The sequence below is a fragment of the Dipteris shenzhenensis genome, chromosome 25, assembly GCF_047967505.1.
Source record: "Dipteris shenzhenensis isolate YYH24624 ecotype China chromosome 25, Dip_SZ_1.0, whole genome shotgun sequence".
NCBI lineage: Eukaryota > Viridiplantae > Streptophyta > Polypodiopsida > Gleicheniales > Dipteridaceae > Dipteris > Dipteris shenzhenensis.
In genome coordinates, this window is record NC_141620.1 from 13,291,384 (window position 1) to 13,314,914 (window position 23,531).

Below are 23,531 nucleotides of genomic sequence, written 5' to 3' on the forward strand. Positions count from 1 at the left end.
TTCAAAAGGGGCTTTCCCTGTAGAGCTATGTACTGTATTATTGTAAGCAAACTCTACTAACGGTAGGTACTTTTCCCAGTCTGAACTTTGGTCACCCACGTAGCATTTCAGCATATCCAAAATGGTAGAATTTGCTACTTCACTTTGACCATCTGTCTGGGGATGGAAAGAAGAAGAAAAATTCAGATTCGTCCCCATGTTATCAAATAAAGCTCTCCAGAATAGACTGGTCATTCTGGGATCTCGATCACTAACAATGGACTTAGGCATACCATGATGTTTAAAGATCTGTGCCATAAACAACTTAGCCATATGATCTGCCTTTATGGTTTTGCGAACCGGAAGGAAATGAGCTTGCTTGCTGAATCTGTCTATGATAGTCCAAATCCCATCATTCCCAGACTTTGATCTCGGCAAATCAAAAATAAAGTCCATTGTAATATTTTCCCATGGTGCCTGAGGCACGGGAAGAGGCATAAGTAGGCCAGGTGCCTTTTGTCTATCATACTTCATTTTCTGACACGTAAGGCATTCAGTAACAAACTGATGTATATCTTTCCGCATTCCTGGCCAAAAGAAATACCTCTCTAGAGCTAGAGTTGTTGCTGTAATTCCTCTGTGTCCAGCATAGGGAGGTGCATGGCATTCCTCCAAAATCTTTTTCCTCATCTCCTGGGTGATGCATAGACAATCATCTTTCATTAAATACCCATCTTTCAGGGAATAGTGACTGGTGGATTGCCCTTCTTGCATCTGCTGTAAAATTTCACCAAAATCAGAATCATGAACATATTGTTCCCTCATGCCTTCCAGGTCCTGATGATAAGCAATAGTTACATTATTGACCTGGGGTCTTCGGGACAAGGCATCTGCCACTCTGTTCCTAATTCCTGGAGTATGGACAATCTGAAAATGATACATTGACAGCATGTTTGCCCATTTCATATGCTTCTCTGAAAGCTTGGTCTGAGTCAAAAAGTATTTCAGACTTTGGTGATCTGTTTTGACAGTAAAATCTGCACCCAAAAGATAGTGTTTCCATGTATGGATAGCATGAATTACAGCCAATAACTCTTTCTCATAGATTCCTAAATATCTTTCCGCATCCCGAAGTCGTCTGCTTTCATAGGCTACTACATGACCATTCTGATGCAATGCAGCCCCAACACATTCTCCACAAGCATCACAATCCACATCAAAAGACTGATACAGATCCGGAACTACCAGAATAGGCTCTGTAGTCAACTTTTCCTTGAGTGTATTGAATGCTTTCTTCTGTGATAATCCCCAGGTGAAAGCTGTATTTTTCTTAGTGAGGTCATGTAATGGAGCTGCGATATCAGCAAAATGTCTGATAAATCTTCTGTAGTAAGAACACAAGCCTAAAAAGCTTCGAACTTCATGCACAGTTTTCAGCTCTGGCCATTCTTGAATGGCACGGATCTTCGCTGGATCCATTTGTATCCCATTCTTGGATATTATATGCCCCAGATAATGGATTTCTTCCAAGAAGAACTCACTTTTCTTGCTGTTTGCATAGAGCTGATGATTTCTCAGCTCTTGAAACACTATAGCAAGATGTTCTCTGTGGTCTTCATCTGTCTTAGAAAAAACTAAGATATCATCAAAGAAGGTACCGGTAAAATGCCTGTACTTCCGGAAGATGCGATCCATCATTCTGTTAAATGTGGCTGGAGCATTTGTCAATCCAAAAGGCATCACTAAGTATTCATACAACCCGAATGTTGTGCGGAATGCTGTCTTATGCACATCCTGAGGCTGTATCCTCACTTGGTGGTAGCCACTCTTTAAGTCTATCCTGCTGAAAACTGAAGCTCCATTTAACTGATCCAAGACATCATCAATACGCGGAATAGGGAATCTATTCTTGATGGTCATTTTGTTCAGTGCGCGATAATCAACGCACATACGGAATGAACCATCTTTCTTCTGTACTAACAGTAGAGGGGAACAAAAAGGAGACGAGCTGGGCTGAATCAAGCCTTTGGACAGCAAATCCTGTACTTGAGCCATAATCTCCTCTCTCTGAGTCGCACTGACTCTGTAAGGGGGTCTGTTTGGTGGCTCACTACCAGGCATTAACTCTATCTGATGATCTTCTGGTCTCTCTGGGGGTAACTCCCCTGGTAAAACATCAGAAAAGCAATCTTTAAAGTTTACCAAAAACTGAAACCTATCTTTGTCTGCATCATTCATTTCAGCATGCATATCAGTCTCTTTTTCTTTTACAAAAACCATGTACGCAGAAATTGCAGACTTTATTGCTTTACTGCATGAAACATCAGATACAATGGGGATAGTGTCCCCTTTATTCCTGGCAATTACACGCTGATTTTTCCCCCTATGTACAAATTCCAGCACTCTTTCAGGAAGAGTCAACTTCACTGCCTTGCGGTGAAACCAAGGCATCCCCAAAACTACATCATAATGTTTCAGTGGAGAAATGAAGAAGTCTTCCTGATCCACATAACTCTGAATATGAAGACGGAGCTTCCCTATCAAGGGAGTAACTGGCACAGGATTCCCACAAAACATTTGATCGGCATCCAAAGCCCTGCCTAGCTCTTCCGTCTTTATTCCCAGCCTCAGGGCTAGATCCTCTGATATGAAATTATCAGTAGCCCCTGGATCAAATAAAATCAGCGCTTGCTGGTCTCTAACTTTGCCCCATGATAGCAGCAATTCTCGTTCTTCTGGGTTCAAAGCATGACCCAGTATATCAGGAATACCCCCTGCCATTGGCTTTTGCGGTCCTCGTGGCTTCTCTGCCTCTTTTCCCTTCGATGATGAAGGCTTTTCTGGGCACTGGGCAGCCACATGCCCCTCTTTACCGCACCTGAAGCATTTCCCATCTCTATGGAATTCTGCTATCTGTTCAGGGGTAAAATTAGATTTGCCTTTATAGGTCTTTGAGAACTGAGTACCCCTCGGCTTCTGAGACTGAAACCCTTTCTTTTCAGCCTTAGGGGACTCTTTCTTTTCTGATTTTTGAAAATCAGATTTCTTTTTATCAGCACGTCCTGCATGCAAGGATGGCACTGTAGATGGATCTTGTAGCGGTACAAGACTCGCTACTGAGGCTGAATGCATAAGATCTTGAATATTCTTTGCCCCCAAAGCATTCACTACTGCCTGAATTCTTGGAGTGAGACCTGCTCTGTACTTCCTCATCTGGGTACCTTTGGAGATCTTTTTGAACGGTGCAACCTGCAAATAAGCATCCCAGAACTTTTGGTTGTACCCATCCACTGTATCTCCTCCATCCATGTGCAAGCTGTCCCAGTCTTGAAGAACATGGTCTCTGAACTGTTTAGGCATGAACTGCTGGTAGAAGGCTTTCTTGAAGCCCTTCCACTTTCTTGGGGCTGACCCATCTGTAGTCAGTGCACTCCACCATGCACTAGCCGTTGCTGTTAAGTGTAAGCTGACCATTCTTAATTTGGAGGATTCTGAAAATTTCTCTGTACCAAATGCAGCATCAAACTGTCTGATAAACTGCAATGCTTTGTCTGTATGACCATACTGTCCATTGTAGGTCATAAACTTGACAGATTTTCCTCCCTCTTTAAATTCCTTGGTCGCTTTGGAAGACTTTCTCTTCCCAGACTTCTCATGTTTCCTTCTTTTCCTGGATGGTTTATCTGATAAAGAAGAAGAAGACACAGAAGTCGAACTCGAGGTAGACGGTGATGGACTAGGAGATCGGTGACGATGCCTCGATCTCTTTTTACTATGGGACCGTCTCCTATGAGATCTACGAGATCTCTCTCTCTCAGACTGTACACGGGAGTGTGCCTCTGGCATTGGCACGTCATATACTGGATTAGGCATAGCCTCTGCTGGAAACAAATGCTGAGCCCTGGGATCCCTTTTAAGATTTTCCAGCTCTTGTATACGAGTGCATACCATTTGTTCAAATTCTTGTTGAGTTTGTGGCACATTCCTCTGTCTTGGATGCACATCCCTATCTTGAGAATCCCACTGGATAGGTGATTGATCCATATTCTGAGATCTGCAGATTTTCTCACACAGTGCAAGTAACTGATGCACACTACCTTTGCTTTTTCCAACAGAAAAGGTACCTCAACAAGAGGTGTTTTGCATTCACAATCTATGCCAGTACTGGCTGTCAGTTCAAGGCATGTACCCACACAGTTGCCAAAGCATCATCAACTATGTTGCCCTGTTCTGGCTGTTGCAGATGGCTTCAAAAGGCATCTGTTTTTCCCTCTTTTTACTGCTCAAAGGCATGCATTCTCCTTTTTCTGCAAATCTCTGTTTTCTCTGCTTTTCTCTGGTTTTCTGCTACTTTTCTGACAGTAAAAACCTGACAGGCAGGAGAAAATTGATAGTCAAAACTGTCTCTGCAACTGTCTCTTTTTTTTTTTTTTTTTTGTTTTGTTTTGTGAAAACAGTAACCAGATGGAGTGACTGTTAGTTAGTCTAACCAGACTAACTGGTTCTGGTTACACCAACCAAACTGATCTGGTTAGGCCAGATTAACTGGACCAGAGTTGAACTGACTGGACACTGGTTCAACTAACCAGAGTTAACTGACTGCAGTTGACTTAACCAGGGTTTCACTAACCACAGGTCAACCAACCAGGGTTTAACTGTACCAGGGTTAGCTTAACCACTGGTCTGCCAGGCTGGCTGCCACGTGTCAGTGTGCCACGTGTACTGCCACGTCATCAGTCTGCACATGCTGCCACGTCAGCACCCACGCGTACCTGCCACGTCAGCTCTGTGTATGCCACGTGTGCTGCGCCACGTGTCCCGTGCCACGTCAGCGCCTGCAAACCTGCCCAAACTTTGGTCATGGTCTGTTCGTCGTCGCGCGTCGCGCCTTGGTGACCATCAGTAGTAAGTTCGCACAGGAGTGGTATTTCACAACTACCTCCACGCCTCTTTTCGCAACGCACGCTACAGCGCCTCTGTCACCTGCGAAAATCTCCACGGCCAGACCATATGTGGCGAAACTACATCTCCTGATAGTTTGTACTTGCAACTTGACGCATAGCATCGGAAGCTCCAGGCGATGGACAAAATCTTCTGCTCACAACGAGTTCTCCATATAAAATCCCGTAACTAATGCTTGCGTCGATTGCTTGTACTACTAAAATCAGATTCGCTCAGGCTTTTTTTTTTAATTTTCGTCAATTTTGGCGACTGATATACTTGCGCCTGCAAGTCACGCGTACCCCGTACCAATACAAGGTCACGGTGGGTCCATGATTTCTTTCTCTCCTTGTCTCTTGGATCGTCACAGTTTGAAGAAACTGTGAAGCCAAGCTCTGATACCAATACAACCGGAACTGATCGGGGGAAATCGTGGGAAATATACAATCGAAACTGAATTAAAAACTGTCCACAGCTCTCCCTTCTCCAAAGCTCTCCCTCTCTCTGGACAAACACTAGGGCCCAGGACAAATTGTCGGGCTGGACCCCCTTGAAGGTCTTTATTACTTTTCAGAAATTCTGTTACAGAAGTTCAGCATAAGCTGTCACGTAAGTCTCTCATAAAACCTGAAAAGAATTTCCTAACTTACAAGAGCTTCAAGCCCCATTCAATTTGGCAACATGCCACTTGTCTAAAATCTAGACTAACTCTTATTACAAGCCACTTAGGGCCATTCTGGAGTCTTCCAGGCTCTCGGTCACACGAACCGCTTCCTAGGTGCTTGTCAGGCTCCCATCTCGCTTAGGAAAATAATCCTTCCTAGTACCTGCAACAATTAATTAAAGCGCACCACCATGGTACCCATTAATTGTTAGCGCTTTGCATGCAAATAACACACTGTGGACTAATCCTAGTCACGGTGGGCGTCCCCACTGAACACATGTGCACATCTAAACAAATATATATATAAATAAATATATATATATATTTTCTCTGATTGACCGAGGTCAACACTCTTGATTATAATTAAAGAGCTTCGACCTAAGGTCAAGGCGCTTTAATTATAGCCAAGTCTCTCCAACCGAGGTTGGCACATCTTGGTTAACCGGGGTTAACTCTCTTGGCGCATGCCAAGTCTTGTTGACCAAAGTCAACATTCTTTGACCGTAGTCAGGTTTACTTGACTGGAGTCAAGTATCTTTGACCGTAGTCAATCCTTTGACCATTAAAATGACTCTTTGACCGTAATTAACACATATAGAACTCTTTAATTAAGATCAAATAAATGGTCAACTGTACTTTGACTTAGGATATTTACATTGTGGTGACACTCTCTGTTCAGATCTCAGCACCTTACTCTGCCCTGGTAGACAGCCTAGCTCTCAGCCAATGTAGAACTAAGTATGCAGCACTCATGATCCTCCTTGACCTCCTTGAAGTAGGTGTCACCTGGCTGGAAATATTCCAAAGTCAAAGCACAAGTTGACCATTTATTGATAATAATTAATGAGTTCTTTATTTATATAATTATGTTCAAAGAGTTACTTTCATTTGGTCAAAGATACTTAACCTCGGTTAAGTAAGCTAGATCTTCCTAACCCCGGTTAGGAAGATTTGTCTTCGTCCAAGATGGTTAACCATGGTTGCAAAGCAAATAGTAAGAGTGTACGCTTATGACGACAATAAGAGGCCCATGTTTTGGCGTTTTTGCTCATTGTAGTATTGTGCACTCTCACCTTTCTCAATGTGAAAGCTTAACAGTGCATAATTTTTGGTTTGGATTTTCTTCACTTGTGCATAGTCATTCGTCCAGTGGCTATCATCTTAATATTGATATTCAAACTTAGATTTCTCAATTTGATTATGTAGCATGATGTTCCCATTCTTGGTTTGTAGAGATATCTCACTTTGTTTGTATCATGATGATTCACTTGTTGCCATTGTTTGTTTGTTGATATTGAGCTTCGGGGTGAATTTCTATGCTTGTCACCATAATAAAATGAAAAAAGAGTGAGCTTTTCTTTTGATCACATTGTATGGTCTGAGGACTGAGTTTTGTCGTGGTTCCTCGTTTCAAAATGAACTTTTCATGAATCTATAGTTGTTTTGTCCTCACTTTTTATTTTTCTTCCTTCTCCAGGAAACATCTTGCTGCCTGGGGCAACAATCGCCACACTGTTGATGCTGGGGGGATTGCATGCAAAACGCCTTTATGAGGACAAGAAGGCAAGTCTTATTTATATGTTCTTGGTTCATAATTTATTTTCTTTAAAATTTTCAAAAAAACTATTCCCTTCATTTTCCTGCATACTACACCTAAGGTGTTGTCTAAGTCTTATTTTTTCTGGCCTCGCAGATTGAACAAGCAAGGCAACAAGGTATAGAACCAGACTTTGCTCCCGATGTGAAGGTAATTTTTTACTTTCTTGTTCATTGTATTGGGGGCTTCTTCTCTATTCTCTGGAAATTGGAGATGTTGAAGGTTTTTTTGACACACTGGTTATATCATCAAGTTTTTAATGATTCCTACATAGGTGATTTTATCCTGTGCCGCGACCCCTAGTCCAAAGACAATCAGGTACGAGCTGCGTAGGTCAGTCTCTCAACCTTCGGTCAAGTCCTTGTTCATTGGCACTCACTGGAGAACTCAGTAGGCTAGTGTGTCCTTCTTAAATCAGCTAGAACTAGGTCATTGCCTGGGCTAGGAGCCCCAAAGGGAGCCCAAGGGTCAGTCAAATAGCTGCCACAATGGCTGGCAATAGGCATCCTCAGCCGCCTAGGGGATCGGCCATAATGGCTGGCCCAAGGTGGCCAACCAGCCAACCAACCTAGTCCGGTTGACCGACCAGACTGGTTGGCCACTTGGTTGGCTAGTTGGCTGGTTTCCCAGCCACTATATTTTTTTTTGCCGAAAAAACAGTGCTAATTATATTACTTCGAGAACAAGATACAAAAGGTCAGCTTGTAGCTGACGGGCTGCGTTCACAAATCGGACACAGCCCTAAAAGGTAACAAAATAAATCATACTCTCACGGAGGGATAAGGCGAGTGTGAATGAACAGCCATCGGGGTGGTGAGTAGTGCCACCGAAGGCCCTGCGAAGTCTGCTCGAAGAAGAGGCCCTGTGTGTCCCAAGCCCGGAGGAAGCGTCTCCGCTTCTCCCGGCCGGCCCGGGAATCTCCCTGAATCTGGTCCCACTGGCCTCTGAGGGTATGAATAATCTTGCTCCAAATCTCCGTCATGATCTGGGCAGTCGATAAGGAGGTGCTACCGAGGATTTGCGCGCAGCGCGAGGTCCAGATGTGCCACCCTGCAATGCTGCTAATAATCTCCCAGACTGGCTGCCTCTCCTGAACTCCTGTATCAGCCTCTGCTAGGTGCTGCGGGATACCCTCGAGCGGCCCCCACGTCCCCTGTGTGATAAGGAAAGTGGGGTCCTGCTGGCATGCCTCGAATAAGTGATGAAGACCAGGTGCGGTGCTGCACCAACAGAACGCGCCCCAAGTGATCAATCCTAGCTCTGGTGCTGCGCAAGTAAGAATCCCGAAAGTCCACCTCCACACTTCCTGGGCGCGAGTGCAGCTCCACAGGCAGTGTTTTGGTGACTCCTCATCCTCATGGCAAATCTGACAGCATCTGTCCTGGCCTATCTGCCGCAACTAGCTCCCCACTGGAAGACCTTTGTGGGCAAGAAGCCACAGGAAGTAGGAGATCTTCCGCGGCCGCCAGCTCTCCCACAAGGCCTTCCAGAAGGCCTGCAAAAAGAACCTGGAAATACCCTGTGCATACCAGCTGGGCCGCTGGGTGGGGGGGCGGCTCTGCATCCTCCCAAGAACTCGCCTGCCCAGAGTCGTGCTGTAGGCGAAGGAGGAGGTCGGCCCCTGTCCTGTCACAATCTCTGGCCACCACCACTCACCTGGGTCCTAATCAAGCTCTGACAAGGCCCGCCCCTGCCAGAGCCAGAGACGCCAAAGCTGCATCTGATCCTGCTTGATGCTAGGATCGGTACGCCAGACCTTTCCCAAAAGGCCTACGACCCGAACCCTCTGCCATGGGAGTAGGGGGTCGATGAGCACATCCTCTCTCCTGAGTCGTCCATCCTCCATAACCGCGAAGAAGGAAATAGAGGAGTCATCCATACGTCCTGCGACCACCAGTGGGATGCCACGGGGGTGAACTGTCCCAGCGAGCGGTCGTCACCAGGCACGAGGATCTGAGGCTCAGGTGGAATCAACCAATCAGCTGGGATCGCGCCGTCGATCTCCGTGCGTCTCGCCTGGGCTCCATGTGCACCTCCAGCTGCGTCTGCAAGATCAGCCGTCTCCAGATGTCTGTACGTGTCCCTCCAAACTCAAAGGGACCGGGCTGGCCCCCTCATCTAGCCATCCCACCTGATATGTGATCTCTCCCCCAACTGAAGGCCCTCGGCATCTCTGACCTGACCGTTCCACATAAGCGGTTGGCGATCGATCTCCTCCTGACAGCTAGGAGGGGACTGAATGAGACTGAGGCGGAGCCGCCTCCAAACCATGAGGAGGCTACGAACAAGTGGGGAACGGGGCTGAGTGAGCGGGGCGGAAGTGAAGATCCACCTGAGGGACGGTAGCCACTCTCCACCTCGGCGCGGGGCACAAGAACCGACCCCCTGCTGAAGTAGCATCTTCCACGTCTGCCCCCCCGGGGTCAAACCGCGGATGACAAGCTTGCCTAACAAGGCCTGACTCTGAAGCTCTGGATCGATGACCCCCAGGCCACCCTCAGCCTGCGGAAGAATGACTTTCTGCCAAGCAACCCTGGCTCTGGTATCTCTGAGGCCATCCTCCCCGGACCAAAGGAAGTTCCGAACCAGCCTCTTGAGCTGTGCCACGCTGGATCTCGAGAAACACCAACAGGAAGCCACATACCAAGCCGTGGCTAGGAGGACCTGGTTAACTACCAGGGCACGACCTGCAAGGGAAAGCTTAGCAGTGCTCCAGAAAGCCAGCTTCCGTCGGATGGAGTCTAGCACCGGGAGAAACTGCTGAGCTGGCGTGATGTCCAGGCCAACCTGAAAACCAAGGTATCTAGCTGTCTGTCCCCGTGGGATCCATCTGAAACCCAAAAACCTCCCCCACTGAGAACACGCCCCGGGGTCTGTGAGAAAACCAACCGATTTGTTCCAGTTGATTTTCGCACCAGCGGCCGAGCAGAAGACCTCCAGGGCCATCCGCACCCTCTCCAGCATCCTCTCATCGTCCTGGACATACAGGGCTGTATCATCCGCGTACTCCGAGTCCAAAAGCTCCGTGTCCTCCCGGAGTGGAAGGCGAACACCCCTGATCCCTGTAGACCTCGCCCGAAGGTAGTAAGTCATAGCCTCGGCGAAGAAGAGAAACAGGTAAGGAGCAAGGGGGCAGCCCTGACGCACTGATCTCTCCAAGCTAAAGCGCTCACCCATCCTGCCTCCAATGATGACCCTGCTAGAAGCTGTCCTGTACAAAGCTGAGATACCCTGAATCCAACCTGCTGGGAAACCTAGCCGCTCCAGAGTCCCCTCCAAAAAGGACCAGTCCACTCGATCGTAGGCCTTCTCAAAGTCGAGAAGTAGAATGGCAAGGTGTGAACCGCTGTGCTGAGCCCACTCCGCCGCCTCTGAAAAGGTGAAGACATTATCCAGGATACTGCGATCCTGGACAAAGCCTGTCTGAGTGTCATGGATGAGGTCTGGGAGTAGAGGCCGAACTCTGGCGCTGATCATCTTGGCGAGGATTTTGTAGGCAGTGGTAAGGAGAGTGATCGGGCGCCACTGACGGATCTCCTGTCTATCTCCTCCCTTCGGGATGAGGCAAATCAGTCCCAAGGAAAGGCTCTCTGGCATATGACCGCTACTGAAAATCCTCTGCAGAGGTGCAAGGAGGGACTGATGGATCTGGTCCCAGAAGGAGGTGAAGAATGCCCGGGATAGCCCATCCTCACCTGGGCATTTTTGTCCATCGATGGCCATCAAGGCCTCCAGCATCTCATCCGTGGTGAACGGTGCCAACGTTGCCTGCATGCTAGGCTGGACCAGGGATGGAGTGTGCCTCCACACCTCCTCACGGGCACGTCGAGTACGAGGGGCAAGCGGCTCCTGCTGGAAAAGGGTCCTGTAGAAGTCAGTGGCCAACCCCAAGACCTCCCCCGGATCCGTAACGATGTGTCCATCCGCTGTCCTGAGACTCCGAAGCTGATCACCTGCAGCTCTCTGGCCATGCGTCTTGAAGAACTCCCTGCACATCCGGTCACCCTTCCGGGCCTAGAAGGAGAGAGAGGCGTGATAGGAAAACTCTGAGCGGCGCTGGAGTGTCTCCTCCAGAAGGGCTCTGGCTCGAAGGGCCTGGATCCGAAGCTCCTCCGAGCCCGGGGAAGCCTGCTGGAGTCGCTGAATGGAGGCGAGGTCCCTCCGAAGAGCTCTCTCTCTGCCCCACCAATCCTGTCGAACCTGTAGGGCTGCGAGCTGGCAGATCTGGCTGGACTCCTGCAAAGCCTGCGCCACCGAGCCAACCAGATCCACGCACTCGCCCCAGTCTCTGTCCCAAAGACTGCATATACTGCTGTGCACATCCTCCCTCGAGAAAATGGAGTCAGGAATCCGGCATGAGCGGGGAGGAAGGGTCTGAGCTGCCGAATCTAATGATAAGAACACAGGCGCATGGTCGGACAGTGTCGTCCCTGGAACTATACCCGCCTGACCGCCTCTGCCGATGGCCCAATCACTAACATAAAATCTATCCAGCCTCTCCAGGAGTCTACCTCCTTCCCTGCGGAAGCCCCACGAGAAGTCCAAGCTCCCGTTCCAACGTCGGAAGGACGGGTCTCGCCAACTGTCCCTTCCTCTTGTCGCAAAGATAAAAGAGTCCCAAGCTGACTGCTCTGCCTGAGACATACTTGTAAACTCCGGTCCTCTGCTCTGCTGGTCCTCCAAGGTCTCCAGATTGTTGAAGTCACCTCCAACAATCCAGGAATCCATGTCTGGGAGAATCCCTGTAAGTGTCCTCCAGAAGGTGGCTCTACAACGGAGATCTGTGGGAGCATAAATGTTGAGGACTCCAACTCTAGATCCCTCCAGTTCCAGGCCTACCCAAAGGGCACGGCCTGGTATAAGCGCGCCATGACCGAAAACTCCCTGGGCTAGCTGCTCGCCCATGGAGGTACAGACACCACCACTCCTCCCCAGTGCGCCGATCGAGGGCTCCTAATAAGTGTGAGAACGTCCAGGGAGAATCTTCCCGCATCTACGGGAGTGAGCCGCAGAAAGCTTGTGCTCCTGGAGCAGAAGTACATCCAAACGACCAATCACTGCTAGCTGAAGTTCCTGTCTCAAAATGAGCTTCCTAGGACCACGGGTTCCAGAAGAATGAAACCTGTTCACATTCCAGGAAACGAGGTGTAGGCTCATGGTGAGGACTGGGAGGCTGCGAACAGCTGTCTGCTCGCGGTCGAAGTCGAAGAAGCTAACATTTCGGAGTGGAGGCGCTGACGCTTATGGGAAGGTTTGGAGGGGGAGGCGGGGTCATCCTGCCCGTCCTTCAACACCTTCAGCAAAGGCGAGAGGCCTTTGGTACCATGAACGAAAGCTTTCTCGAGGCAGCTCGAGATCTCTGAGATGGACATGCCATAGAAAGCGCGGAGTTTCTGAGGGGTCTAGGCTCTGACATCTTGGGGGAGGGGCCAAGACAGGGGGGGCCTGAGGATCACAATCAGTCTGAAGCGTTTGGCGGCGCAACGCCACCGCAGGCGCACGTCACCCTCGGACCACTGAGTCTCGAGAAGCTGCCCACCGGACGGGCCTATCCAGGAGCAAACCTGAGCATGTGTCTGCTTCCTGAGAGCCTCCCAGACCGAGTCGTCTGTCCAGGTCTCGGTGCCGTCGCTAAGGAACGTGAAAGCAAAGCTGGGGCCATCCCTGGGGGCCAAGGCGGCTATCTTCCCATCCGCCCCTTTGCGGAGCAAGAAGATACTGATGTCGAGGCAAGCAGGGAAAGTCCCGAGGTCGGCCACATCCAAGTAGTGCCAGGGGCCAGATCTGTAAAAGTCGCGGGGGAGCTCTCTCTCCTGAAGCTGAGGCCCGTCGGAGTCTGCCACTGAGGGGCTAGTGGACAGAGAAGCCTGCTCCGGTGAAGGTGTAGACTCAGGGTGTCCTGCCAGCGGAGGGGGAGTGGAAGGAGGCTGGGGAATAGGCAACTCAGACTCCTCAGAGGCGATTAGTGGAGGAGGAGGAGGGGGAGCGGGGGCTGCCCTCGGCTGAGGAACCGTCGGTGCAACTAGCTCTGCGGGAGAGCTGAAAGAGGCGGGGGGGGAGGGATGGGGATGCATCTGGAACTGGGGCTGAGAAGGAGGGGGAGAAGACTGAGGAGGACGAGGAGGGGGCTAAAGCTACGGGTCGGGAGAAATGGGGTGCAGATGGGGGGTGGCCTGGGGCTGAATGGGAAGAGGCTGGGGAGAGGAGGAGAGGGGGACCTGAGGTTGTGGAGGGCGGGCTACCGTCGAAGAAGATGCTCTCCCAGGTCCCTGGGGTGGCTGCCTGTCAGGTCTCTGAGGTGCAGCTGCAGGTTGGGTAACCTCAGCCTCTTTGCCTTTATCAGAAATCTTCTTGTTCTTTCCTCTTTTCCTTCTAACCTCAGTCCAGCCGCCAGCTAACTCAGGTCCGGGCTCCGGCTGCCTCTGCTCCTCCTGGCGTGGCTGCCCGGAGGGGGGGGAGGGGGCGGAGAGGGGGGGGCGGGGGGGGGTCGAGAAGAGCTGGCGAAGCGTGGACAAACAGCCGCCAGGTGCCCAAAGCCGTGACAGCTCAGACACTGCCCTGGCTGTCCGGTGACTACCATGCTCTGGGTGATGCTGCCGGCATCTGTCACGATCTCGATCACTGTCGGGAGAGTCGCAGGATCCGCCACAGCCACACGGACTCGGGGGGCTCTTGCCGTAGTCACCGCATCGACGAAAGTATCGTGCATAACCCAGCCAAAGTGGGAGCCCAGGTCCCTGACAATCGGCCGTAGCTCAGCGTCAAGACTTGGAAAAACTAGCGTCACTGGATGACGAGGTATACGGAACCGAGCATCAAAATCCGCTGCGCTAAATCCGCGGTACCACGGGACTATCATGATAATCTTTCCATCCATAGTTGTGGGGGAGCCAGCAATCAGGTTGCTCGCAGCTTTCGCGTTGGAGAGTTTGAGCCAGAAGATGCCCCTTCCCATAAGGGCCACCTCCTCAATATGGCTGTCCTCTAGCATGAGAGTGGACTGGAGCCAGTCCTTGATGGCTGATCTGGAGGGGGAATGTTTAATGACTCTGCCATAAACAGAGGTAAGGGCAAAGTCATTGGCAACCTCCTGAACCCGAGATGATTGTTGCTCTGTCAGGATGACGCGGTAGGCATCTGGAGAGGGAGGGTCCGTCTGGGCCTTCGGTTCCGGGCAGGGAGCCGCCATACCGCCAAGACAAACTGCGAGGCTTCCGATGAGGAAGAGGCTGCCACCCAAAAAAAGGGGGGGGGGTAGATGCGGGAGGGTGGAGCCTGGGTGTGGCGGGAAGGATGGAAGGCGGGGGGCGGAGGAAGCGGGATGGGGGGGCAGGAAGCGGAGATGGCGCGGGGTGGAGGAGTGGGGGCGGGGAGCGGGGGAGGTGGAAAGGAGGCGGGAACGGAAGCGGGGGCGGGGGGGGGGCGGGGGGAAGGCGTGGGATGAAGGGGCGGGGTGGAGCGAAGGGGCGGGGGGGGCGGGGGCGGAGAGCGGGAGGGGGAGACGGGGGTGAAATGGAGGGGCGGTGAGGCGAAAGGGGGCGGGGGCGGGAGGCGAGGGGTGGGTGGGCGGAGCGGGAGGCGGGGGGTGAGCGGAGCGATAGCGGGGAGGGGTGGAGCGGAGGGGCAAGGGGAGAGGAGACGGAGCGGGGGGGGTGAGCATGGCGAGGGGGGGCGGAGCGAGGCGGGGGGGGTGAGGCGGGGTGAGGGGGTGAGGGTGGGGTGAGGCGGGGTTGCGAGGAGGGTGAGCGGAGGTGCGAGGGGGGTGAGGCGGAGGTGAGCGGGGATGGCGAGGGAGGGCGCAGCGGCAGCGGGTGAGGGGGAGGTGAGGTCGAGGCGAGGAGGAGGAGGGCTAGGGGAGGTAGAGGTACGGAGGGGGAGGGGGAAGCTCGCAGGAGCTATTTTTTCCCAGCCACTATATATGTGGGCCCTTTGCGCCCTTGTTCGTCATTCACCTCACTTGCCTTCAGCCTTCAGTCCAGCCCTTGTGTATACGCCTTCACAGCCGTATACACAGCCTGTCAATGCAACACACAGCTCGGGTCTTGGACCAGGAAGGAGCTCTTTCCAGTTTGTTTCACTGCTCTTTCAGTTTGCCTTTCTCTTTCAACTCTGAGCTTCGCTCAGCTCGTCTCTCAATTTCTCAGCTGCATATGTCAGCGCTCTTAGTTCTCATATTCACCTCACTTCATCTCTCTCACTCACGCAGTAATCCTGCGTGCCCGTGAACAGCACTAGCCTCATCATTAGCCTCGCATAATGGTCTACAACGTCAGTATGGGCAGCATTGAGACCTTGTTTGTGGTTGAGTAACTCATTCAAGCCTCTATGGATTGAGGCAAGGGCACACTAGTGAGTGCCATACTAAGAAACTCAAGAACTAGGACTTAAATTTCAAAACCTAGATATCTTGAGAGAGAATAGGAGGTGTGATCAACTATCAACGATGATCTTGGTGCCATGGAAATCGTTCTACGGGATTTGAAGATACCCCGTATCTATCTCTGCCGGGTGGTCTCTCACTGTGGTGGGAGGCGTGGCCTTCATGATCTCTGTATCCGGTAGGCTATCCATCGTGCGTGGTTTGATCAACCTCTACCTTGTGTGTGGTATCTGTGTCTCTGAGTCCACAACTCCATGTCGTCTCGTTTCACTAATCTACTCTGCCCTCATATTAGCTAGCTCCTCCTCCTCCACTCCATTGTGTCCTGGGGCTAACTCAAACGTGTAGAAATCTGTGACGTGTGTCTAATTTAGCTGTGTCTCCAGTGTCACCATCATCTCTCGTTGTTTGATCTATCTCAGTGGAGTATCTCAGTGTCGCCGTATCTTAATCAAATAGGGACCAATGCAAACGTGATCATGAAAGTGTATTTGTGACCCAAAACGGCGCCCCTCCTGAAAAAGGCAATGATATCATCCATGAATCCCACAGTATACTAGGCATTTACATAAGAAGTGCTCCTCTGTCTGCACATCCTCCAATCTGCATAGCTTGCAGATCCGTTGCTCTCTAGGTGTGCCTATGGCTCTTGCTATCTCGATTCTCAGCTGGTGGGATGAGACCGACAATTTTGCAAGGGTCAATTCTCAATGCATGTGAGACTGCAGCTTGCTTGCTTGGCTTTCTTCAATCCACCTGAGTCCAAGCTCGAAAGGCTGAACACAAGATGTCTGAGCTCATACTACTGCCTGTCTGAGTGTGGACTGCTTGCATGGCCCTCCCTTTGTTGTTTTGCACGAGGCGTCGGTGGGCAGTGGCATGACCTGTGTTGCGCCAGCAAGCTCTCGCAAGGTGCCCCATCTGTCTACAGCAAAGACACTACCTTGGGAGTCTTGAAACCTTGACCCTTTGATGGAATGAGCCCCCATTCAAGGTCTCGAGAAAGACCTCCTTGGGCAAGGAATCTAGGTTGTCTGCTATCACTGTGAGTCGAGGAACCCCATCATATGTCAAATTGAGGCTGCTATGGGCAGACACTCTAGCACTGTCCAAAACACTCTTTGATAGAAGCCAAAATGGAGTGATATTCCTTCAAAAGGGATCCCGAGGGTCACTGGAAAGTGTGGCACATGGTGTATAAAACCATGCCGTGGAGCGATGGTGACCACGGAATGAAGAAAACTAGATGTGGGCCAAGGAAAATCAGGCTTTGCTCCACAAGGTCTTGGTGATATTGGGGGAGTGCAATTGGAGAAGAAAGACACCTCTCTTAAAGATGGTCACCTCGTGGGATGTGGTCACCTTCTCGAGTGAAAACTTACTTGGATCCAATCTCTAATCTGGCTCCTCGTAGGTGTGAGGCCTATGATAGGGCCCACCAACGCTTTGTCCTGCAAAGACTGAAGTGCAATTTGGACCTGCTGCTTGTCCTCTGGGGAGAGGGATATCCGAATGGCTGTGGGACTTGAGGAAGTTGCCATACGAGTCCCTCTACTAGACCAAATAATCACCACCAGGATTAAGGTCCCCAAAAAACAAACAAGGTAAACTGCTGTTGCGACCAAGAGGGAGAGGCGGGAGGGGGAATGGAAAGAGGGGGAGAACGGATAGGTATTAAGGGAAGGAGGAGGGAAAGGAGAAAAAAAAGGGAGGGGGGGATGCTGATGAACAGCCCCGAAAATGCACAGCCAAGAGGTTCCTGAGCAGGAGAAGGATCCTGCCTCAAGATTCCACAGCAGCTGCAAAAAAACCCTACTGGTGTGCGCCCAGCAAAGCCTCAGGAAGGGCTCAAAGCCCGACGAACAGCAGCCTCTCTCTGACATAAATATTTCTAAGGACGTAAATATCCAAGGAAGGGGAATAATGTTTACATCCCTAATTAACCTAGGTCAGCTAGTGACTCAACTATGTTTCATGTTTCTAAGGACAAATTATGGCTTGGATAGTGGCTACATATTCCCATAAGGGACTTAGTGTTGGGATACTGATAAGTACCTGGATGGTGGATCTTGCTAGTGGCATGGCTGTTCCTAGCAAGCTAGGTCAATGCATGCTTAGTGGATGTAGCTTCCCTGGTATGGCATGTGGAGGTTTATTGCCCTAGAGTGGGGCCATGTGTCTTCCCGGTGACGTCCAGTGCTGGGAGGTGAGCTGATGGCACTATGTTTAGGTGGTGAATTCAAGATAGTGTAGTCATTGGTTTGGTCCCTAGCCCATGGTTTGTGAAGTTGATCTTGGAAGCGGACTCAAGGAAGAAGTCGTCTTATTGTAGGCCTTGTAAGATGCACGTGACTCTGTCCAACCAAGTATCTTTTAAATGTATACTTGTATTCTCCAAGAGGAGAGTGGTCTGTTTTGTCGCTGAATCTCAACCCTAGAAAGCAAATACCTTATCAAACGAATACTCCCTGACACGTCCCCAGCACTCCTGAAAACCTCTGATCTGCAAGCAAACACAAGAACACACCAACATGAGGTAACTGAGCAGGCTGCTCACCACCCAACCATGACATCTACGAGATGTGATCCTGAATCATGAGATGTCCCCTCCGAGCCACGAGCTGAGCTACTGGCGCGAACTCCCAACCAGATCCTAACCAGCATGGTGTCCCATACCACCAGGTGGCGTTGTGAAGCTTGGGATCTGTTGTTGGGCCTTGGGCTACGCTATGATGCAGGCGTGCGTCCGCGGCTCAATCCAAGATCAGACCTAGCACCTGGGAACGAAACTTGCTCCCATCGGCTTCCTGAGAACTGAACCTCTGGGCCCCTTATATAGACTCGGGCCCCAAGCGCCAAAAATAGCGAAGACCTCTAACTGGTTCATACCCTTGCCACTCAACTCGAGAATCAAGCCTGCCTAGCTCTAAGCCTCCCCAGGCTACCTGAGCTAGTCTTGTGTACCCAGTACACGTCGGATACCAATCCGTGCACATGACATACTTCCCCTCCTCTAAGAACTCACTCTTGAGTTCGCGAAAAAACCCGGGAATGTCCTCTGGAGGTTTTGTAATGTCTCCTATGTTGCATCCTCCTCAACACGATCCTTCCACTTGATCTTGTATTCCGTGATGGTTCTATTACGAATCTGTCTGTCACGAAATTCAAGAATACACTTAGGTTCGTGTGGAATAAAAGTCAAATCTATAACTTCTATTATTTCTTGAGGAGAAACAAGTTGATCATCTGCACCCAATACTTCTTTCAGTCTACTGACATGAAATACTGGATGTACTTTAACATCAGGAGGCAATTCTAGTCGATATGCAACTGGTCCAATTCTTTCAATAACTTTGAACGGACCACAGTATTTGGGAGATAACTTCGGAACCAAACCAGTACTTAGGCTCTTGGATTCCTTGGGAATTCGCAAATATACCATCGTTCCTTCAGAGAACTCTCTAGGTGAACGATGTCTATTAGCATAAAATCTGTCTCGATCTTGGGCACTTCTAATAGACTCCTTGGCAAACTGCAACATTTCTTGCATGTCTAGCAAGAAGGTCTTTGCCGCATCATTTTGGATTCCCTTTAACCCAACCATAACTGGTGACTTAGGTTGAAACCCGTACATAAGCATAAAAGGACTGTAACCAGTACTCGAATGCTTTGCGCTGTTATAAGCAAATTTTATCATAGGTAGATAATCTTCCCATGAAGGCTGTCTCTTAGAAACATATGCCCGAAGCATATCTTCAACCAATTGGTTGACCTTCTCTGTACTACCATCAGTTTGTGCATGATCTGAGGAACTCATACTTAGAGTAGTTTCTAACTTCTCAAAAACAAGTGTCCAAAAGTTACTTGTAAACTTCGAGTCCCTGTCACTGACTATGTTAGAGGGCAAACCATATAGCTCAAATAAGTGGTCCACAAACTCGTGAGCCAGTTGAACAGTTGAAATAGTTGTTCTAGTAGGTAAGAATCTAGCCATTTTTGTCAGTCGGTCGACTATGACCCAAATGGACCCATTTATTACTTGGAATTTGCAATGGCTGTAATAAACCTGCGCTTCTAAGGCGTTTTGCCTTAGTAACCTGACAAACCCGACAACCTACCACTAGTTTTCAATAAATGCACACATTTTAGGCCAATAAAAGGTATGCTTCACAAGAGACAGAGTCCGATGTATACCTGGATGTCCAGCACTAGGAGCATCATCACACTCCCAGAGAATCTTGGATCGAAGTTCCAGAACATTTGGCACACAAATCTTTCCATCTGGAACAGCAAGCCGTTCCTAATCATCCATTGACCTCCTGCCGCCTGTACCATAGGGGGCACAATCCCTGAGTCTTGGTCAACCATGGAGCTCCCATCCTGGACTTTCTGCCAATAAGAACTGAAATGACTATCAGTTGCGGAAAGCCCTCTCAAGGATTGAAATAGGTCTGAGGATATTTCTGTAAATGACATAGAATTTACAAACTTGACTCGACTTAAGACATCTGCCACACTATTCAACGAACCCTTGCGATAATGTATTTCAAAATCAAAATCTTGAATTAATTCTGCCCATCTAGCTTTCCGTCCCCTCAATTCAGACCCATCACACACATACTTGATTGACTGATGATCGGTCAATACAAGAAACTTCGAATCATACAAGTAGTGTCTCCAAACCTTCAGGGCATACACTACTGCATAGAGTTCTTTTTCTAGTGTGGACCAACGATAATGGGTGTCGTCTAGCTTCTTACTCTTAAAAGCTACAGGTCTGCCCTCTTGGAATAAAGCTGCCCCAATCGCAAAATCACTTGCATCGGCCTCTAAAACATAAGGTCGGGTAGGATCGGGTAATGCAAGAACGGGTGCTTCCTTGATAGCTAACTTCAAGGTTTCAAAAGCCTTGTTCAATGCATCATTCCAAGAGATCGGTTGGGTAGACTTGCGTTCGTGTCCATCCAATATGTTTGTCAGGGGTGTCGTGATGTGTGAATAATCACGCTCATGCTTCCGTAGAAATACCGTAAATCCTAGGAAAGAACGAAGTTGTTTCACAATCTGAGGGATAGGCAATTCTAAAACCTTCTGGATACAATCCAGATCAATGCTAATACCTTCAGAAGAAATCTTGTGTCCTAAGTAAATGATCTCCTTCATAAAGAAGTCACATTTACTCATCTTGGCATAGAGCTTATGCTGTCTTAGAATAACTAAGACAATCCGGAGATGTCTTATGTGATCCTCTAGCGTTCGGCTATATACCAAGATGTCATCTAAGAACACTACAACGAATTTGCCCAGAAAATCTCGGAACAAATCGTTCATCATTTGCTGGAAGGTGGCAGGAGCATTGGTCAAACCAAAAGGTAATACAAGAAACTCGTAGTGGCCATACCTAGTTCGGAATGCGGTTCTATCTATGTGTTTAGCATAGATACGGATTTGGTGATAACCCGTACGCAAATCAATCTTAGTGAAATACTTCGCTCCGGCGAAACGGTCTATTAGATCATTGGAACGAGGTAGAGGGTATCGATTCTTAATTGTCACTTTATTCAATCGTTTATAATCTATACATATTCTCCATGAAGTATCTTTCTTCTTTCTTAAGAGGATAGGTGCTCCCCAAGGTGATTTACTTGGGCGAATATAGTCCATATTCAAATAATCCTGTAGCTGTGAAGTTAACTCATCCTCCTCAAGCTAGCTTATCCTATAAGGTGGAACACTAATAGGTTGAGCCCCAGGTACTAAATCTATACGATGGTCTACTACCCGTTCTGGAGGTAAACCTTCCGGCAGTTGAGAAGGGAATACATCCATGAAATCATCTAACAACGTTCTCAATTCACGGTGTTCAAACACACTTAAATCATTCTTGTTATTTACAGAGACAACAAATGAACATCATAATGAGAAGTGTTTACTATATTCCGAAGCTGCATCGCAGATACAATAGGTCCCTGAGGAGAGGGAATGTTATCACACTGAATATAAAATTGGGTGTCCTTATCCAAAAAAGAAAGAGTATGGTCCTTTTATCCAATCCGAATATCGTGGGTTTTAAACCACTCTATTCCGATTAGCAAGTCCACATGCTCCAAGTGCATGACATAGGACGTAAGAGCCGTTGTGTATTCTTGAATCCGGATGGATAGCGCTTCAATCTTGCGATCCCAAAACTGCTTCCCAGTTGGAAGCTGCACCTCATAGGTGTGATCGCTAGGTATCGTGGACAGCCCCATCTTCTGCACAAGTTTGTAATTAACAAAATTGTGGGAGCTGCCCGGGTCAAAAAGAATGTGAACTCGTTGGTCCCTAACTTCGCCATAAACTCGGAAAAGATCATGGGAACCAAATAACGAAGTATTAAAAGTGCAATTACAAGAAAGTGGACAGGTAATGACATTTGCAGAAATACTTGTCATCGAAACTTGATTAGCTCCCTTAGCTTTGGTACCTGGATCCGCCTGGAGCTTCGGTCCCGGCGCTTGCTTCTGGTTCTTGCGCTTAGGACAATCATTCCTAGTGTGGCCCTGCTCCTCGCAGATGAAGCAACGTCCCTCTTTCTTTAGCTTCAAGGTACGAAGGAAACGGGCACGACCATTCTTCGCCCGAGTCAAAAGTTTCTTGGAGCCGTTGTCTATAGACTTCGACTATCCGGTACCAGTGGTAGACTGGAAGAACTTCCTCTTGTTCTTCCCACTCGTGTCGGCAACTGTGGTTCCCTTTGCACTGGCCATGGTATCATCATAAATGCGTGCGTAATTCATGGCCTCTCGCAAGGTGGTACACTTGTTCTTCTTGATCTGTAACTTGTACGAGTGAGGCAAACTATCCACAAAGATATCTAACAAGGTCATTGGATCCATCTTTGTAGCTCTGGTCTGTAAATCCCGAAACCTCTGAAGATAAACCTCAAAAGTCAAATTCAGCTTGGACATATCGAGGGCTTTGAGCTTGCCTACGATATCGTAATCTTCCTCCTCCTTCAGAAACTCTTTCCTGAAGACCCCTTTGAATTCTATCCATGTTACAGGCTTGGGTTGGAGTTCCTTCCACCACAATAAAGCCTTCCCTGACATAAATCCTGCTGCAAGCTGTATTTTCTTGTCATCTGGGTAAGGGTGAAAGTGGAAGTGTACTTGCCACTTGTGCAACCAAGTGTCAACAACCTCCTTGGTACGAGACTTCTGGTATCCCGGAAAAGGATCTGCAATGATGTTCGGACCTAACACTGAAGCCATGGCGTCCACATGTGTGAGTGCTTGAACAGTGCTAGTCAAAAGTGTGAGTGTAGTTTGAATCCCTTGGAGTTGCTGTGTCAACCCTGTTTGATTCGTGTTAACTTGCTCAAACTTTCCATCAAGAGCAGTGGTGAATTCACTGAAGGCTTTTTTCGTAATCAGATCATCGTAGAGACCCTGGTCATCCTCTGCATGGTAGTTCATATCCTGGTCTCCCATCGCAAGCTTAGGGTCTACAAAATCAGCCATAAAGGATGTGGAGTGAAGGTGCTCTGAAGGCCAAAGGGAAAGGAGAGGGAGTTGTGAGAAAAGGAGGGGCAGCAGAGAAAACGGAATCCGAAGCAGGCAGCAATCAACGATCTGTCTGGAGATTTCGTTAGAGGGGAGAGCATTGAAGCAGAGGAGCAGCAAGGTGGCGAAGTGGAAGGCTATGAGAGAAGGGCTGTTCTGACTCAGAAGTGCGATATAGCAGCCTGAGCTAACAGGTGGTACTAGGTGAGGGCGGGTGGATGGTTGGCTATGCGCACTCATGGACTGTAAACTAGAGCATGCGAGATGGCTGCCTGAGCAAAGAGCGCCATACTCCAGGCTTATAGCAGCCTACATGCCAAAAAAAAAAGACCCCTACTTTTGGTAGGGCCTTTGCTTTTTTTAAAAGCTTTCCAAGCCTAATTTGGATGCAGCTTTCCCTTGCCTGATTCACATCCAAGCCAGTCC

General features: G+C 49.1%; 1 protein-coding gene across 4 annotated transcripts in view; it reads left to right on the forward strand.

Moving 5' to 3' along the window:
• The window catches only part of PSD1 (phosphatidylserine decarboxylase 1), a 60,004-nt gene that overhangs the window by 10,232 nt on the left and 26,241 nt on the right, over positions 1–23,531 (forward strand). For all 4 annotated transcript variants that reach the window (XR_015543417.1, XM_087396326.1, XM_087396327.1 and 1 more), the window contains exons 2-3: positions 7,062–7,147; positions 7,278–7,331. Coding sequence is in view for 3 of the 4 variants with exons in the window: in XM_087396326.1 (XP_087252452.1) it covers positions 7,062–7,147; positions 7,278–7,331 (140 nt within the window). In the remaining variant the exon portion in view is untranslated. The remainder of the gene's footprint in view (positions 1–7,061; positions 7,148–7,277; positions 7,332–23,531) is intronic.